The sequence below is a fragment of the Heloderma suspectum genome, chromosome 11, assembly GCF_057233095.1.
Source record: "Heloderma suspectum isolate Gila_16-S chromosome 11, 16-S_ref, whole genome shotgun sequence".
NCBI classification, from domain to species: domain Eukaryota; kingdom Metazoa; phylum Chordata; class Lepidosauria; order Squamata; family Helodermatidae; genus Heloderma; species Heloderma suspectum.
In genome coordinates, this window is record NC_139468.1 from 22,155,995 (window position 1) to 22,176,505 (window position 20,511).

The 20,511-nt window shown below is 43.1% G+C and overlaps 1 protein-coding gene across 2 annotated transcripts in view; it reads right to left on the bottom strand.

The window, feature by feature from the left end:
• SHC4 (SHC adaptor protein 4) overlaps positions 1–6,909 on the bottom strand; it is an 80,773-nt gene extending 73,864 nt beyond the window's left edge. The window contains exon 1 of one of the 2 annotated variants that reach the window (XM_084817129.1): positions 5,368–6,909. In XM_084817129.1, coding sequence (XP_084673255.1) covers positions 5,368–5,955 — 588 coding nt within the window. In that variant the 5' untranslated portion in view covers positions 5,956–6,909. The remainder of the gene's footprint in view (positions 1–5,367) is intronic. The other variant, XM_084817130.1, reaches the window with a different exon arrangement.
• Between the last annotated feature and the right edge of the window lie 13,602 nt (positions 6,910–20,511).

Consider the following 20,511-nt stretch of genomic DNA (forward strand, 5'->3'; position numbering starts at 1 on the left):
GCCCCAGCAGCAGCAGGCACGCCTCTTCCCCGGTGGTGGTGGGTTCTCCTGCAGGCCCTGGCTCTTAGATATGTCCAATCTATTTCCCCTTTTCACCAGTATTTCCTTTACATGCTCCCCAGTCACAAATAATCAATTGATAAAACCTAACAAACAAATAAATCTGCTTTGCCACTACAAAGCTGTGCCTGGACTATGCCACTTCACATTGCAGGTGGAAGCTACCAGGACTGAATGCTTTTCCATAAACAGTTTGACTTCACACAGAAAACTAGATGTCAGGGGAAGAGTTCCAGTGTAGCTAATTTTCTATGCACAGAGAATTATTGTTTGGAGAAGCATTCCCTCATGAAGCTTCCCTCCCTTGCAGTCTGATATGGTACAGCCCAAACACAGGTTGACCAGGTCAGAAATAGGACTCAAGTCAGCATTATATGATTAAGGCGACAATCTTAAACACATGGGGACTTGTGGGACTTACTCTGAGTAAACATGCATACGACTGTACTGTTACTGTGCCCAGACAGGCGGTGGTATAAGGAATCCTCGACTTGGGGCAAAGGATTGTACTTGATGAATATGTGGCCCTTTGCAGTTCTATAATTTTAAAATGAAATCCACATGATACCTTCAAAATATGTATGTAAAAATTAGTTTCATGGTCTTATTGCAGGTAGCAAAAGGATAAAGGACAGAAGAGAGACATTTACTAATTTGCAACTCACTGAGCACTGTTTCAGTGCTAAAAGCAAGCAGCCTCTCTATATAACAGGCTTCTAAATAGCAACTTGCCTACTCACCTGTGGTGAGTAAGCATTCCCCCTAGGCAACCTGGCGGGGAAACTTTATAAAAACAATTCTCCTTTTCTGCTGGGCCACAGAGATGACTAATACAATACATTAGGTTAGTGAGTATCTTTGTCAGCTAGTAATTTTTATAGGCTTATTTGCAAGGTTGCTCTATATACCTGTGGTTGATTTTCATTTCAATCCTCCCTGATTAAGAATTCAGTGCAACTCTGAATGCTTACATAATTCTCTGCCAGCAGAAATTGGTCCAGTAACATGACTTGTCACCTTACCTATTTTGCATTCTTGAGACAGACACAGCCACAGCCACAGCTGTCTACACTGCATTACAACACTTTTCACATAACAGCTCTTTTGAAGTAGGCTAGTCTTATTTCTTTGTTATATAAATTGACAAGGGAATTGAATCTTTGAGATACTGACCGGCCCAGGGCTAGCCAAAGAGACTGTGCTCAGCAGGGATCTGAGGCCAGATCTCTGAAGCCCAAATCCAATGTGCTACACTTTGGATTACACTGATGTTTGCTACACTATAAAAAACAAATGGTCGGTTTATGGTTAACCTTAAAACATGTTCTAATGTAGGGTACCCCAAATAGCATTCAGAGGTGGGGTGTGTGTGAGATAAAACAGCATCAACAATACTGTTTAAAAAGTAAAATGAGAATAATACTTTAAAAAACCGCTGAGCAATACTCTGCTAGATTGACAACGTTATTTGTTGTCATTAAAACCAGCAACCTTGCTTGTAATGTAAAATTGCTTAGCTGTTTTAGATATTACAATAATATATTGTTAATAAACCTATACAAATTATTTTGGAGAAAATATACTTGGATACTTAGGTGACTTATGACCTTTTATTCTAGCATGCATAGCTGGCCTGTACGCCCTGGTTGGCCCAAGACAGTTCACAGCCTGAGGCAAAGAACAAGGTGGAACCCCTCCCATTCCATGTACAAAAGACAACTGGACTGGCACATGAATCTTGTCTTCAACACTGATGATGGGACAGCAGCCTTCACTGCACCTGAAGGCAGCAGGCTAACTTAGGGGGTGGGCTATAAATAGGATAGTGACTAACATATCACCCCAAAAGAGGAAGCACACCACCACAAAAAGGGGAAGTAGTTTGCATAAAAGTTGCCTTTTATGCTAACTAATTAATTTTAATTGTAATAGAAATGCCGTACATCTCATCCTAGTATGGAAGGTGGTGACGAGGTGACCTGTGTGCCTGGTAGTTCAGTTAACTGTCCACTTAACTGTTGGTGGGCAACAGTTCTTATGGGTCTTTCTCTTTAATCGAACAGGAGAGTGCTTCAAATAGAGGACACCTTCAAATAGAGGACTGTCCTCTGTAAAAAAGAAAAGAAAAGAAAACATATGGCTATACATGGAAACACTGATGTTATAGAATTTTTTGTGATATTTAGATGTGTTCAGCATTAAAAGCATTTACAAAAAAAACTAAGCTTGTACAAGTTCCCCACATAGGCCTACCCAAGTGTGACAGCTGGCCTGGGGGACAGGAAGCCAAACCAAGGGTGTGTATTTTGTTTGTACTTCTCATCTGTTTCGGGGGAAGGAAAGGTATACTGGGGAATTTTAACTGTGGTCTTGACTTTGTGGAAACCTTTAAAATATTTGGTACTCCGGTCCTACAGACTGGATGAGACACACTGAGGAACGGAATAATACAATGCTTCCCAAACTGTAAGTCCCAGTGTGTTCCTGGGTGGGTCACACAAGGAGGAACTTTCCCTGTCCATTTCAGTTTGACTTTCACCAGCAGCCCTTTTAAGAGACAGACCGAGGATACAATCCTATGCATATTTAGACCGAGAAAAGTCCTACAACTCCCAGCATCCTCCAGCCACCTTGGCTGGCTGGGGCATGCTGGGAATTGTAGGAATTTTCTCTGTCTAAAAATGCATAGGACTGGAACCTCACTCTCTTTCTCCTTCCTTATACATCATGCTTAAATTCTATTTAAATACATATTGCCTATAATACACATATACACACAACTATATTAATATTAACAGTGAAAAATAAAATATAAACTTGTTCATTGTTAAGCACTTGATGTGATATTCTTGCATTTTCTGCTGTAGCAGAGGAAGCTAGAGCTCAAAAGGTGGAGTGGTTGTTGTTATTGCAAGAGGTCTTCCTTGCGTGACCAGCTGTGGTGTATTAAATTCCACCTTACTGGGATTTGTCTTTTTAAAAAAAGTTTTAACTCTTTTAACCTGATGTTTTATTCTTTTACCTTGTTGTACACCGCTCCAAAATCTTCTGATGTGGAGAGGTATATAAATATTGTAAATAAAAAAATAGAATCATAGAAGTACCGGAAGAATGTGTCATTTCTGAACAATCTTTTTTCTACACATCCATTGCAATCTTCTTCCTTGCTGCCACGTAAGCTAAAGGAAAGCTTTATGCCCCTGTTCCCGGGGTCTTTTATTCGCTTTTAGTCATGGCTGGCTCACAGCCAAGGTGGCCACGTGTCTTCTTTTACACAACATAGTCCTCTATTTGAAGGCGTCCTCTATTTGAAGGGCTGTCCTGTCCTGTTTACAGATAGAGAACCATAAGAAATGTTGCTCACCAACAGTGAGCACCTCAACAGTAAGCTAAACAGGCAGGCACAGAGGTCACCTGTCACAGTCTTCCACACTATGGCTAGATGTACAGTATTTCTATTTAGATTATAATAATTATCGATGTGTGTATACATATATTAGCACATGCAAATTTTATGCTAATCACCATCCTCTTTTGTCTTCTTTATTGGTGATGTGTTTCCTCTTTTGGGGCCACTTATAAATGGCCACCCTAACCACAGCCCTTATGTACCATCAAGGCAGTGTCGGTTCCAGCTTTTGGAAAGCCCTTGAGCATGATGTCCTCAGTAGGCCTCCCTCTCTGAATGGGTTGCCTCCTTGTCACTGTAATCACTGCCCATTCACTAGCCCTCTCCCTCTGGGTCCAATCCACACAACTGCCCAGAAGGAGATTAAGGCAAGTGGAAACTGCTCCTTTTCCTCACTTTTGTCACTCATTGCATGCTTGGAGAGGGCAGGTTGAACAGACAGCAAAGAGGAGGTGGTAAACCGCCAGGGAGCTCTGGGGGCCTTTGAGAGATGCACAAGGATGCCAACCCTGCACAGAGGTCCAAACAACTCTGTGCAAAGTACTCAACAGAATGGACCCTGCTAATTTATTTATTGATTTGAACTTTGTCTTTTAACCAAGAATAATGGCACTCAAGGCAGCTTACAATAACAAATAAAACTTGATTAGAACAATAATAAAAACAAATACATTAAAACACAATTCAAAACACAACAAAATAAAATCTGCATCCAGTCCAGCACACCTGCTTACACACCAAAGGCCTGCTTGAAGAAAAATGTTGTTGCCTGCCAGCAGAAGGACAGCAGAGAGGGAGAGAACCTAGTCTCCCTCAGCAGGGAGTTCGACAGCCTGGGAGTGGCTGCAGAGAAGGCCTTATTTCGCATTGCCACCAAACGTGCTTTGGAAGATGGCAGTCTCGAAATAAGGGCTTCTCCCGAAGATCTTAAGACCTGGGTAGGATCGTATGGGAGAAAGAGATCTTTCAGGTAGCCTGGTCCCAAGCCATATAGGGCTTTATAGGTCACAACCAGCACTTGAATTCTGCCTGGAAACAGACTGGTAGCCAGTGTGAGACTGTTGTAAAAAGGGAGTCATGTGCTCCCTGGAGGTGAAGGAAGAAATGCGACACCAGGATGGAGTCAGATTCTAGTGCAGGGAACAAATTGGTAAAATGGCACAAGTTATTCCAATCTGCACTAGGACACCTTGCGCTTTATCTTAAAAAAATAGCTACCTTAGCGCATTGGCTCAGAGGTTTAGCCATTATGCATTATTTTCGTAAGACTGTTTCTTCCCATGACACATTTCCCACACGTGTAACTCAAATATAGTATTATATTTGATTTAAAAATAATTCTATGCCACTTCTAGTCCTGCATGAAGATCATTCACATGTGTATACCTATAGCACAAGGCAGGGAAGTTCAAGGGCTCTTTTAGTGTCAAGTGTGAAAAAAAATGCCCTGAGAGTTGCAAGTTTTTTTCTCCTAGCTTTTATGTTGTAATCCAACATGTTAAAGATGAGATAGGCTAAGTACTAGTGTAGTATAAAGGCTAGCAACTTGGATGTTAAAGATGAGATGGGCTAAGTATAAAGGCTAGCAACTGAGACATGAACCAGGACCCACCCACCGACCCCCGCGCGCCCCCGTTCCAATAGCACTATCTCACTAAGTGGTCTTATCCCAAGCCACACAATCATCCTCAGTCTCCATGTCTGCAATACGGGGATAATAATACTGGCATATTTTTTTTTACAGAGTAGTTGAAAGCATTGAGATAATGTTAAGTGAAGTGCTTTGAACACTTGAGCAAACTACATAAATTCGAAGTGTTGTTATTATAAATATTTTTTTTTTAAATGATCAAGTAAACACCATTTTAAAATATATATAGAGAAAGAAAGCTACTTACTCGGACAGTGTATGATATACCAGTCTCCAAACTGGATTCACCCCTCGGCCCAAGGTCTTTCTCCTGTTTAGATATGAAGGCAGATTCTTCAGAGCCCAACAAGAAACTGTCCTCCTTGATGTGCGTGTTTGCCTTTAGTGGCTTGTCTGAGTCTCCTCGGGGATAAGAAGCAGACAGGCAGCTACTTAAGCTGATCTCTGGCAAGGCTGGGCTGCTGGGGACAGTTACACATTCTGTGAGTTTAATTCTTGGCACCTCTTTAGTCCGTAGGCAGAAGTTCTTTAAGCTTGGAAGGGTGGAAGGATTTGCCAGCTTAATGTTAGCCATGCGAGGTATCAAAGTGCACAAAGCCACAGAGCTGTCTGGGGTCCCAATGGCAACATCTTCGATGGGTATATTAGGTGTCGAGGAATGAGAAGACAATGAGCCTTTGAGATGTAGAGGGCCATTCTGCATATCTTCCTCCAAAGATGTGAGGGACTCATTTCTAAAACGACTGTATTTAGCCCTGTGAAGCATCCCTGGTTCTCTCAACAGTCCTACATACAGTACGTGTCCACCGAGGCTGTGTGGAATGCGTTCTCTCATAGCCTTCAAAGTTCTGTCACCAGGTCTTCTTCTCTCCCCCCCACCCCGTCTAAATTGTCTGCCTTCTTATGAATATGAAAAAGAAATATGGAATTAAGCAAACCAGAACGATTTTGAAAAGAAAAAAGAAGAGAGCAGATGTGGTTGTCGTCGGTGTTCTTGACAGGTTCCCAAGCGGCTTCTTCCTCTTAATAAACCCAGCTTCGTTCTGTCCTGACATCTGGCTATTTGGAATTAAGTCTAAATGAAACACACACAGGTAAACCAAAGAAAGCTACAGCTGTTTAATCTGAAGATCAGTTCTCCGTTTACAAGCAAGCAAGCAACCTCGGAATTGTCCTCAGCTTTATATACTCACTGCCTGTATCATTCATGGTAAAGCTGTGACTGCAGTTAAAAAAAATTGCAAAAGAGAAACACGACTTCATATGAAACAATACAAGAGAGCTAAAAATTTCCCCCCTTCCTTGATCAGCAATAATGAAAAGAGTTTGGGTTTTTTTTAAACTAGACTAGTTCTTAGCATATTAATATTGAATTGCTCTGCTGGGTGAAAAATATCACTTATCTGCAATTTTTAGAATTATTTATTTACACAAATGCAGGTGGGAAAATCCCACATTAAATAATTCTGTTGATGAAGCACAGTTTCTGTCAATAAAAACCTTGTTAATCCTTGAAAGATCCCTTAGTACAGTAACATCCAAAAACACTCCGCATAGATTTATGATCCGGCACAATTGGACTTCAGAATCTTCAGAATCATCATCAATCAATGGAAACTTTACAGTGAAGCATCTCTGGCAGCCTTTTGAGTCATCTATACATTTTCCTCAGTCGCCAGGTCATGGTAGCTTATTTCTATGAAAGATTAGAAAGAGAACGTTGCAGTTTTTTATGAATGAAGTTTCCTGAATGAATTTCACTGTGTGCAAGCTAAATAAATCTGTGAATGAAGCTGAGAATGGCTGTAACTGACTGACAGTCCCAGGGGTGTTTAATTTTCAGCCAATCAGGAGAAAGCCCGATGACTCATGCACCATAAATACACTAAACTAGTAGCCATGCAAAATGTGACTTTTGGTGATGGGGGCAGTGCTTAATGTGCTGGTAGGTAGTAAATGGATGAAGACATCAATCATTACAATGCCAATATGTCGAATTCATGTTTTCTTTTCTATTGAGAAAAATGTGTGTGTGTGTGTGTGTGCTGTTATTTCTGCAATGCAGCATGAGAAGCTTAGTGTGTGTGTGTGTGTGTGGGGGGGAAGAAACATCTTTTCCACTGACATTAGTTCATGTGGTATAAAATCCTGGGGGATGGTGGTGATGTACTGTTTTTAGAAATGGAGCTCCTTTTTATTGACTCTTGGTTCAAAATCTAATGACATTTCCTGTGCCTATCAAATTTACTCTGAAGACACGATAAAAACTGCAATGGAGCAGGCACACAGGAAGCGAGGATCTGAGTAGGCAATGAAATAAAGTACCCTACATCTCCTGAAACTGCAAGCAGCCATAGCCATGAGGGAGGAATATAAACTGAATCACGCATAGGGGCTGACCCAATGTTTTAAATTTATTTATTTATTTATTATTTCATTTCATTTCATTTCTGCACCGCCCAATAGCCGAAGCTCTCTGTTATTACTCGTCATGTGTGTATTATGTGTTTTAGCAATACATTAATACTGTGCTAGAAAAGAGAGAGAGAGAGAGGAATTAATGACCTGCATATATCATATTCACGTGGATATATTTTATTTTGCATGCTACTGTACTACATCTGAGAATCGCTGGGAGGAGCAAAGAAACTTCCTTATACCAGGTCAGACTTTTTATCCATCTAGCTCAAGATTATCTACTCTGGAACAGTGCTGCCAGTCAGAGTCTCAGGCTTAAAGTTCTTTCCCCATCACCTGCTACCTCATCTTTAAAAAAAACAACAACTAAAGAGACCAGACCCTGGAACCTTCTGCATGCTATGGAAGTGCTCTACTACTAAGCTATGGCCCCTCCATCCAATATATACAATTTATTTAATTTATTATATCTTTAATCCACCCAATAACCAGTGTTCTCTGGGCGGATTACAAACAGTTCCAAGACTAAGATACCACAAAAATGGTGAAAAATATAAAATACAATACAAATATTTAAAATAATACAATACAGTACAACCAACAGCACAGGAATCGATAAAGCAGCCATAAAAATCTGGAATTGGGTCTCTAAAATGCCTGGGAGAAAAGAAAGGTCTTTGCATGACATCAAAAAGATAACAATGCAGGTGCCATGTGAACCTCTTTGGGGAGTGCATTCCATCAGTGGGTGCCACCACTGGCAAGGCCTTCTCTCTTGTAGCCACCCATCTAGCTTCCTTTAGCAGGGGCACCTGGAAGAAGGCCTCTGAAGATGACCTTAGTGCCAAAGCATGTATGTACAGGAGGAGACATTCCCTTAGATACTCTGGTCCCAAGCCATTTAGGGTTTTGTCAGCACCAACACTTTGGATTGGGCTTGGAAATAGACTGGAAGCCAGTGCCCCTGACGAAGCACTGGCATCACATGATTATATTGGCCACTCATAGAATCATAGAATAGTAGGGTTGGAAGGGGCCTACAAGACCATCGAGTCCAACCCGCTGCTCAATGCACTCCCAATTAGCAACCTAGCAGCTCGGTTTTGAACTAACTGAAGTTTCTGAACCATCTTCAAAGGTAGCGCCACATCCAACACACTGCAGTAATCCAACCCAGAGGTTACCAGAGCATGGCTAATTGTCATCAGGCTATGTCTGTCCAGATAGGGTTGTACCTTGCAGGCAACTGATGCCCTATTCCTTCACCACTGGGATCCCTGCTCAGCCCCCAATGACGTCTAAGAATCTTTGAGACATAGTCTTTAAAAAGGATGAGTTTTTCCCCACACTTCTTGCACTTCTAGTGTTCTGCTGCAGCATAAAGCCAAGAGCATGGGAAGATATGGCTTAGACAAGCCCTTGTTACCCAATGACAATGAAAGACAAAAACCATGCAGTGTACTTCAGTGCACCTCAACCACAGTGAACTTTGAACAAAACTCCAGCAGGGTGTAGTGGTCAGACAAGGAGAGGCTCCATTGGAGGGGCTCAGGTTTGAATCCCCACTCAGGCCTGAAGCTCACTGGATGAGCTTGGGTGTCTTACTTTGTTAGTTCTCTTCAGCCAGCAGGGGAGAACCAAACTTCCTGATCTTCTGAGATAACAAGCTAGAAGCTCACAAGTACTAATGTAGTGAGACTGTAGTAAGCAGTCATACAACAGAAGTAACCTTCAATTGGACACATTCAGTAAGAGCTCCAAGTGACAGATAGAGAGGTCAAGGATAACAGAAGAAAAATCCTGACCCAGCTGGAAGCAACAGAGAAAGTATTTGTCTCCAATAGCGCCCAGGCCTCAATGGATCCCAGCAGCTCCTGATAAGTAGAGCTCCGCCCCTTACGCAAGGGTGCTGGAATTTTAAACTGGCCTTGCCGCTGTGCTGCTTTGGAGTAGCCTTGGACTGTGTCCTCCACCTTCCTCTTTTGGGACGCCTTTCCGTGGATGGTAGGTGGCCAAATTCATACTGAGAAGGTTGCTGTGGCTCCAGGCCCCAGAGTCTGAGAAGAGTCTGGCAGAGAGCTCTGCAGCCCAGCACACAACTATGAATGCCAGCGTGGTGTAGTTATTAGAGAGACCCAGGTTCTAGTCCCCACTCGGCCCTGAAGCTCTCTGGGTGACTTTCAGCCAGGCACTGACTCAGCCTAAGATACCTGACAAGGTTGGTTGTGAGAATAAAATGGAGAGGAGGAGGATCAGATAGGCCGCCCTAGGCTCCATGGAGGAAAAGGTGGGATATAAAGGTAATGAAATAAAATGGATGAATATATCTATCAATCAATCAATCAATCAATCACATAAGATATAAGGATTATTGGAGCCTTTGATGTAACCTGCCATGAGTGTGGTCAAACCTCCCCCTCCCCCCCTTTGCTGCTTCTCTCCAATCATAGTGGTCCTGCCCATGTAAACTTGTCAAACACACAGACACAACCATAAAATACACACACTCGCATACCTATAATTGCTCTTGTTTGCTCTAATACTATAGAGAAGCTTGCCTAGCCATGCAGGTTTAACACGCATACCCCCCTCTGACCGCCATTGGCTTGCTTGCTGTGATGGCATAGCATGGAGGAGCAGCTCAGTTCCGGCCTAGAGCAAATTAGCACCTGGAAGGGGGAGAGGTGCTTTGGGGATCTGAATGGTGAGGTCTATGAGCAGCTATATGGGATTAAATGCCTCCTGCTATGCCAGTACCCCATGGGCCTTTAAACAACAGCTTGGTGCAGAGTATTCCCATAGGCATCTGGTTAGCCACTGTAGGAACAGAATGCTAGACTAGCTGGGCCACTGGTCTGACCCAGCAGGGCTCCTCTTAGGTTAATTTGGATAAAAACAGACACAACTCTGTGCTTCTCATATAAGAGGCACATTCACATTTCACGCTAGGCTGCTCCATCCTAAGTAATCAACAGCAGAGGCTCCAATTGGGGATGTTTATCCATTCTATAGACTGAGCATTTAATATGAGAGCATTTAATATAAATATATAATTTGAGAGCCAGTGTAGTGTAGTGGTGAGAGTGACGGACTGGGAGCCGGGAGATCCGGGTTCTAGTCCCCACTTGGCCATGGAAGCTCACTGGGTGACTTTGGGCCAGTCACAGACTCTCAGCCCAACCTACCTCACAGGGTTGTTGTTGTGAGGATACAACGGTGAGGAGGAGGATAATGTAAGCCGCCTTGAGTTCCTTGCGAGAGGGAGAAAGGCGGGGTATAAATGCAATAAATAAATAAAATAAATATGATGGTTAATCCAGTCCTATGAATTTAGATGCCCTTTTAGGTGTTCATGTCATCCCAGGCCAGAGAACTTGGGTTTTCCTTTAAGGCATTAATTTCTATGCAGCAATTTCATATGTGAGGCTTTAAAAAAATTTTTTTTAATGAAAAGTCTTCTTTTCTCATCTGTCCAATGATGCTAGCATGAAAGGGGAATGAAAAGCATCAAAGGAAGACTCACCTACCTAGAGGCACCAGTGAGTGGGTTTGTGGTGTAGGAGGAGATGCATAATAATAACACACTGTTTTAGTAAGTCACGGGGTGCTGCACATGTGAAGCAAGATTTTTTAAAGCTCTTTCTTTAAAAAAAGAAACAATTCAGAAATAGCTGTCTGTATCAAAGCAGGGGGGAAGGAGAAATATACACACAACCCTTGGCAGAACTAGGAGAAAAAGCAGTGGTAAAAGCACTTTCTTTTCTTTTTTTCAAATTTAAGAAGGCAGGTTGAAGTTTAAAGTGGATCTGTTTTGCATAGTCAGATATCCTAAGGTAACAATTCTCATAACTTGGCTCACTACCACACATGTTTACAGGATGGAGGCATTAATCTGAAAGAAATCAAAATAATGGGAAGGGCCCCCTAGTTTTTAATCTTAATCTCTCCCATTCTCAGACTAATTTTTTAATCTCTGATGTCTGTGTGGCATTTTACCTTGCATTCTCACCCACCAACCCTCTCTGTATATCAAGGGGTGGGGGGACCTACCTGGTACAGAAGAACCCACAGCTAAAGCAGCAACAGGTACCAGCTCTCAGACAGGTCCTGAAGAACCTAAGGTCCTGGAAGATCATGGTCTAAACCCCTTCTTTCTGAATTTGGAATGCTGGTATATAAATAAATGAAAAGAGTTCTCTCCAGAAGGGATTTTGTGGAGAGGAGAGTGTGATGATCCCAACAAAGCCATCAGTTCACATGACATGACAGCCCACCATGGGTTATTTAACCCACGGTTAGGCTGCAGTGTGTGTGGGGTACATGTGGGCGCCATTTTGTGTATCTAACCCCCGCTCGAGGGTTGTCATGTTGTGTGAACCTGGCGAGCATTAGTTATGCGAGGGTTAAACAACTTAGGACAGACCATGGGTTGTTTAACTCTCGCATAACCCACGCTCATTGGGTTCACATGACACAATAAATCCCGAGTGGTTGTGTGAACCAGGTGCTTTCCTTTATGCCCAAAGTTTCTTTCAAGGTCTGCAGCTTTGTGACTGCACAGCAGTCTTCCTCCTCCTGTTGTATCACATGATGAAACGCAAAAATGTGAGAGGCAGATAGACTTCACATCTGAACAATTTGCTGTCATCTTTAACGAACCTCTGAATTTTCTATGGACTTTCCTCTCAACCACCAAGATTTGCTTTCCTGCTAGAAGAACAGCCTTTGGGGAGCCGGCTGGAGGGTGGAATTGTAAGGCATAATAAAGCCTTCTGCCTTCTTCCTATCTCCAGAAGTATTTGGGTTCATATACCTGATGCTGTGCTTTTCCACAGCCACACTAAAAAGAAAATATCTCCAGCCCCAGGAACATCCTTCAGCCATGTAATAAGTAGAAGGTAATAATTGTAAATGTGTAGCTGGGATAATTTGTTTGCATACACTGGGTTAAATCCAATGTTAGCCCTATGTATGGTGACCGCTTATGAATCTCCAAGAAAGAGGAAACGCATCACCCCAAAAGAGAAATTTGCATAAAATGTGTGCATATAATTTTAAAATTATTATAATTTAAATAGAAATACAGTATGTCTCACCATAGTGTGGAAGACTGTGACCAGGTGACCTGTGTGCCTGCCTATTCAGTATGCTGTTCAGTTGCTAAGTCTTGATGAGCAACAGTTCTTATGGTTCTTTAGCTTTAATAAATTGGTATTGGACAGGATAGCACTTCAAATAGAGGATGGTCCTCTGCAACAGAGAACACATGGCTACCCTAGGACTCCTTCTTAGAGTAGAGCCATTGAAATGAATGGGAATTGTTAGTCATGACTAAGTTAAGTCCCATTCATTTCAATGGCTCTACTCTATGTAGCACTAACATTGGATTTAACCCAGTGTTATTTCCTTACTACATGAGCACTGTTAATCACTGCTTCACTGCGTAGGGCCAAAGCCCCCTCCTAACTTCCTAAGGACCATCACTGTGTAGGCCAAAACCCACTCTCAACTCCCTAAGAGCCATTATACTTACTTATAGTGAGGTGCATAGGACATGGTCAGATACATATATTTGTATAATTTCTAAATGGGCGTGACCCATGTAATCCAAAGTTTCCAGAACCTCTGGGATTTTTCAGCCCGTGACCTTTCCCCATCTTATGAAAACATCAAAAACGGATGAAATATCTAACACTGGAGATCTAGAGACCGCACAGTTGATCAAATTATTAAATATATATTTATTGGATGTGCCAATTAGTATATCTTATTTGTGTTCTCTCTAACAAATTAGTTATTTCTGCAAAGGGGGGACATTTCTCTTTTGGTTTGTGTATCTATAATGTGATAGGCCAGATAAAGATAAATGGATGTGTTGCATGCAGAACATGCAGATAGAAGAATTACATGACCCTATACCCCTCATAAGGTCTTCTGCCTGTGTGATTCTTCTGTCTGCATGTTCAGCATACAACACAACACACCTCCCAAGACACTGACAGCATCTCTACAGCAGCCTAAAATCCTGCATTTAAAATTAGGCTTTCTGCTTCCGTTTTGAATTGCAGGATCACAACGGGCTACCTTTACACATGCTTCCCTTTTCTCCCTCCTTCTCCCCCTTATCTCAGTCTTCCATATGTTTCATTGATCTAGCTCCTCTTCTTGCGGCTTTTCTTTTTTCATGGAGGGAACTCAAGCGGAAAACAAGTGGGGTAATTTGATACCTCATTACCTCTGATCTATTTAAACATGGAATAAAGGTCACTTAGTGCAGGAGACCCCCATAGTAACCTATGGCTGCGAGAGCTGGACCATAAGGAAGGCTGAGCGAAGGAAGATAGATGCTTTTGAACTGTGGTGCTGGAAGAAAATTCTGAGAGTGCCTTGGACTGCAAGAAGATCAAACCAGTCCATCCTCCAGGAAATAAAGCCAGACTGCTCACCTGAGGGAATGATATTACAGGCAAAACTGAAGTACTTTGGCCACATAATGAGAAGACAGGATACCATGGAGAAGATGCTGATGCTAGGAAAAGTGGAAGGCAAAAGGAAGAGGGGCTGACCAAGGGCAAGATGGATGGATGATATTCTGGAGGTGACGGACTCAACCTTGGGGGAGCTGGGGGTGGCGACGGCCGACAGGAAGCTCTGGCGTGGGCTGGTCCATGAAGTCACGAAGAGTCGGAGGTAACTGACCAAATAAACAACAACAACAAATTGCAGGAGACGCCCTGGAGGTTAACAACATCATCTAAAGAGCTCGCAAACGTCCATGAGTGAGCAATCTCGATAGCAGGATAAAAGCTCCGTGTGAAGAAGCCCTGAGTGTCTTTTGCATGGTAAGCAATGCACAGAAGAACCAAGTCAGTAGAAGACTTTACACAAGGGTGCTGTTGCACTGATGTCTTGCTTGTGGGCCTCCCCTCGACAACTGGCTGGCCGGTGTGAACAGACTGCTGGGCTAGATCCCCTAGATGGGCCCTTGGTCTCATCCAGCATGGCTCTTCCTATGGTCTTATGTCCTGACCAATGTAGGTGCAATCACAGAGGCAGTGACAACCAAGCCAATCAGGATATGTGTAGCAGGGGGTCTTGGATGGCTGAGATTTGCTCTTGGACCTGCTACTTGTGACATGGGGTGTTCTTGCATGACCCTATTCCCCCTCATTTGGTTCTGTGTGCTATTCTGGAGCAGTTCTAGGGCATGTTGTGAGAAGCAATATGGCAGCTGTACTCCACATACCAATATAAAACAGTCCTCTCTAGTGGATTTTAGACACTGCACAACCCACAATCAGTGGACACACTTCCTGCAGTGCACCTGCCCCTTCCACTTTTACTGCACAACCCACAATCAGCTCCTTCATAGGTTGTGGAGTGTGATGTCTAACCTGGATGGTTGGGTTGTTTAGGGGCTAAATAACTCAGTGGTTAACCCAACAACAAACCATTGGTTCACTGCTGGGTTGTTTAGCCTCTAAACAACCCAGGAGTCTGGGTTCAGACGTCAGGCTCCACAATTTACGAAGGAGCTGACTGTGCATTGTGTAGTAAAAGCAGACAAGGCAGGTACACCTGTTGTCTTCTGCTCATGCATGACAACCCATCAGTTTTGAAACCCCTCAGTTGTTAAACCAATGGGCTGTCATTAGGTGTGAACAGGGCCTAAGATTCCAGCCTGAGGCAGCACACATAAAGCCCCTGATACTCTGAATAAACCTGAATGGTTATTCCAGAGGCAACAGAACAGGCAACACAAAAGCCTCCTACTTGCCATCCCAGACAACTGATTGGCAGTGTGACAATCTAAGCAGGGCAATATCCCTGCAGTGTAGGCTAGTGAACTACATGTGAAAAGTGGACATTTGTCTTTGGATATTTTTAGGCTGCTTCCCCAAAGGTATAAATGTGCAGTGAGTTTGGATTTACCATTAAAACAGGGATGGGAATGTGTGACCCTCCCAATGTCGCTGCACTGCAACTCCCATCATCCCTGACCACTGGCTATGGTAGCTAGGGCTGATGGGAGTTGCAGTCAAGCAACATCTTGAGGGCCATAAGCTCTTCACCCCTGACTTAAAATACTATTACAGAGGGTTTAAGATGATTAATATGACCATAGCCATTTCCTTATTGCAGTAGTGAATGAGTTTTGTTTTGCACTTTTTGGAGAGTTTACGGTATGGGTTTCTTTTTTATTACTATGGTATAATGTGATTTGAATGTTGTATTTGATTTCTTGGGCTGCATTTCACACATGTAAAATTACTAGTGTCATTCCCACCCCATGCTCAGGGCTCTGGCCATTGACTTTTACAACTGAATAAGGAGTTTTGACTGTATTCTTGGAGAAGGCCGACTGGAAAAGTGGGACCTAAGAATCAGGAATGAGGTTTTGCTGAAGTGGGTTGCACCTTTGTAATGTTGAACCCCTACCTCCTTCCGACCCCTGCAAACAAATACCGCAAGATTGCAACTTGCTTGCTTAAAAAAAAAGGAGGGAATAAATCCTCTCCCTTCTCCAAAAGGCTCTTTAAAAAACACATACACACAAAACTTCCCACCAAGCAGGGAAGCGAGCAACAATAGGCTTTATTGACCTCTTCCTCAGGAGAGCTTTAAACTGCAGTGGATGCTTCCCGTCACGTGTGCTTCCTCATGTTAATTCTCAGTGTGTGGGTGAGACAGACTGCAGTCACATTTACTGCCTTGTGAGTGAGGGGCGGAAAGGAAACCGAGAGGCATGTGCCCATGCTATTGCTGGGTTTGCTCAATGCAGAAGCCCAGAATCACATTAGAAGCCTGCTCATATAAAATTCATTACTTGTGGAAGTCTTTCAAAAAGAAAAAGAAAAAATTCAAAGGGAAGCAATCGTGAACACGTGCTATCACCCTGCTAAGGAGAGGGGTGGGAATCAAGTGCAAACAGGCATTCGTAGCTGCTTTTCAGGCAAAAGTACCGATAGTTTCTCTTAGAGCGCAGCTTTTTACTAACCAAACAGCAATATTTACTGTAACTTTTGCTGCCCACTATACAGCTGGTTATAGTTTGACTCAAGCCTTCTCCATGGCCATGTGCGAGAGGCTATAGCTCAGTGGTAGAGCATATACTTTGCATAGGTCCCTGGTTCAAGCCCTGGCTTCTCCAGGTAGGGCTAGGAAATAATCCTGCCTGAAACCCTGGACAGCTGCTGCCAGTCAGTGTCAACAATACTGAGCTGGAAGGACCAATGATATAAGACGGCTTTGTACAATCCTACGAACCTCCCCTCCTCCTGATCATCTCCCAGGGCCGGTCCTACCATTAGACACAGTAATTCTGCTGCCTCAGACAGCTGATTTTGGGTGTCATGAAAGGGCAGCAAATCGTTATTTAGGGTGCAATCCTATGCATGTTTAGACAGAATAATGTTCTACAAGTCCTGGCATTCCCCAGCCAGCATGGCTGGCTAGGGAATGCTGGGAGTTATAGGACTTTTTTCTGTCTGAAAGTGCATAGGATTGCACCTTTAATTTATAATTTTACTCCCAAGGAATTTTCTCTCTCAGGTGCCAAAATAACCTGGCCAGGTACTATGTACCTTGACCTCAGGAGAGGGGTGTTGTTGGTTATTCTGCCTCAGGCAGCAACATGTCTTGGTCCAGCCCTGCTATCTCCTATTTGCTATCACACCTCTGCTCTCCTCCTAATTTAATGCTCATATATCTCAATTTCTTCCCCCTCCCACATTCCTCTGGAACATTGATCTTCAACTGATAGGCTAAGTAGATTCCAACATAACCTAAAGTAAGTCACACCAGTAATGTTACCACTACTTTCTTTTTCTTTGTTGCCACCTTGAGTAGGTTCTACCCTTAAAGGCAGGCTAAAAATCACTTTAGAGAAATTAAATTAAGTAGTCAGTGATGCACAGTGTAAAGTGATGCACACTGGGGCAAAAAATCCCATCATATATATGCTGATGGGGTCTGACATCATCATTCTCCAGGGTCTCGCCCATGCGTTGCAACCATTATCGCGGTTTGAAAGCCTGCTGTTTTTCTCAGTGGCATGATAGAAGCCTCATGTAATTGTGCAATTCTGCTATACCACAGCACCACCTAAGCAGTTGTATAATAGAACACCGGGAAAGGCAGAGAAAGAAAACCACCGGAAAAAAAAACACCTGTAAAGGAGCCGATCTTAATCCCACAAAGAATCTGGAAGCAGAAGCTTTGGTAAAGATGCGGGTTAAAGGCCTCATGTAGAAAAGCCTTAAGAAAAGAAACTTGGGAGTTGTGGTGGATAGCTAGATGAAAATGGTGACCAAGTGTGCACCAGCTGTGAAAAAGGAACATTGGGCATTATTAGGAAAGGAACTGGAACTAAAACTGCCAGTATCAAAATGCCTTTATATAAATCCCTAGGGTGGTCACATTTGGAATATTATATACAATTCTGGTCACCGCACCTACAGAAGGATATTGTAGAGATGGAAAGATGCAGAAAACAGCAGCCAAAATAGTCAGAGAGGTGGAGGAACTCGCCTATGAGGAAAGGTTACAAGGTTTATGTCTCTTGAGCTTAGAAAAAAAGCTTAGGAACATGATAAAGGTGTATAAAATTATGCATGGTGTGGAGAAAGTGGATAGGAAGAAGTTTCCTCCCTCTTTCATAATACTAGAACCCAGGTCCTCCCATGAAGCTGGATGGTGGGAGATTAAGGACAGATAAAAGGAAGGACTTCTCCACACCGTGCACAGTTGAACTGTGGAATTTGCCACCACAAGATGTAGTGATGGCCACCAAGTTGGATGGCTTTAAAAGGGTATTGGACAAATTAATGGAGAAGAAGACTATCAATAGCTATTACATTACCTCCAGTATCAGAGGCAATATGTCTCTCAATACTAGTTGCTAGGGGACACAAGCGGGAAGGTGCTTTGGGGCTAATGTTCTACTTGTGGGCTTTCCATAGGCATCTGGTTGGTCACCGTGAGCACAGAAAGATGGTCCTTTAGTCTGATCCAGCACAACTCTTCTTAGGTTCAGGGTAAAAGCAGGGTTGCAAAGAGGGAAAAACATACACACACATGCAATGGGGTGAAGGAATTTAAAATGGCTAGGGCTTATCTTAAAAGCCCTGGCAAAGCTACATGGGGCAGTGAGCAGCAGAGGAGGAGAGAACATTACAAAAATAAAGCCAATGGAATGTTGAAAGTTGGAGTTAAAGGTGGGCCCTAGCTAGGAAAAGGCTACTAAGAACATGAGAAGTGGCCTTATACCAGGTTGAACTATTTGTCCATCTTGTCTACTCTGCCTAGCAGTGATACGCCAGGGTCTCAGGCAGAGGTTTTTCCCCTCACCTGCTATCTCAGCCATCAGGGTCTCAACCAGAGATCTTCTGCATGCAAAACATGTGTTCTAGCACAAAGCTATGGCCACTAGCTGCTCCAGCCTATTGCTCAATCCCCTGCTCAGCTGACCTCAGTACACACTCATACTTACAGAGCCAATTTAAGTTAGCAATAGCCTAAAGGGCAGTTTGCACATGCACTAACAGGAAATTCTATATATGCATTGTGGGAGCAGGAAAAACATGGATCTCCCAGAATATGTACCAGCACAATGTGTATGATTGCACTCAAGTCCTACTTGGCCACTGCGTGAACTGAATGCTGGACTAGATGTACCCTTGGCCTAATTCAGCATGGCTCTTCTTGCGTTCTTATGTGCATGCCTATATGCCTTCCCAACACAGGGCTGGTGGTAAATGGACATATGCATGCATATCTACATACATACATACTAATGCTGTGCTGAAAATTTCACCTGTATATTTTTTCAACCATTCTCATTCAATTTGAAAGAAAAGTAATTGCTTTTGAAAAGAAATTGAAAGAAGAAATTTCGGAGAAATTCTTGTGGCTTGGGAGTTTGGGGTTATTGTGCTTACTTTACTTATGAGGTGGTTGAGGAGTGTGCATAAGTGCCCTGTCTGTCATTGTACAGTAATCTCTGTGACGGCCTGTAGTCTTCTCGGCTTCCTGCACTTCAGTTAAAGACATCTTGAGGCAATTCCTCCCATGGGGTTTCTGAAGTTCAAAAAGTGCAGGTGGCCTGGGAGGCTGCAGAACACTGGAAAGATGTGTAATAGAGAGAGAAAACACACAGCACCCTTCACCACCTCTCAGTACTTAGGTCAGCTCAAAAATACCATCAAAAGAAATTCAAAATCCTACCTCAGAAAATTGGGAGCCTCAACACAGTTGAAATTTGGTAAAATCCCCCTGCCCACCATTTCTCTGCCCACAAATAGGCTGGAGAATTTTGAGAGGCCATTTGTGCACACTTCTAATACATACACACACACCACACCACACCACACCATCACCACAACTACATCCATTTAAACCCTTGTCAAAGACTGGCCTCATTTAATCTGGGGGCTTCTTCACACGGAGCTTTTCTCCTGCAATTGAGATAGGTTACTCATAGAGGTTTGTGGGTCCTTTAGATGATGTTGTCAACCTCCAGGGCGTCTCCTGCACTAGGTGACCTTTATTCTGTTATTTAAAAGATCAGACATAATGAGTTATCAAATTACAGCGCGTGAGTTCCCTCCGTGAAAAGAGGAAAAGCTGCAATAAGAGGAGCTAGACCACAGCACCATCTAGTGGCTGTATAATGAAACATTGAAGACTCACATAAGGGGGAAAAGGAGCGGGGCAAGGAAGCATGTGTAAAAGGAGTCCATCATGATCTTGCATTTAAAACAGAAGCAGAAAGCCCTGTTTTAAATACGGGGTTTTAGGGTGGTGTAGAGATGCTCTGGCACTCTCACAGCTGTATCCTTTTACCTTTTCCTTCACTCACCTTTCCTTGCAACAACAGACATTTAATGTGCAAGCAGACTTTGGGTAACAGACACAGATGAAGCCCAGATGCGGCAAATGCCTGACATCAGCCAAAGACAAGGCAGCTGCAGGG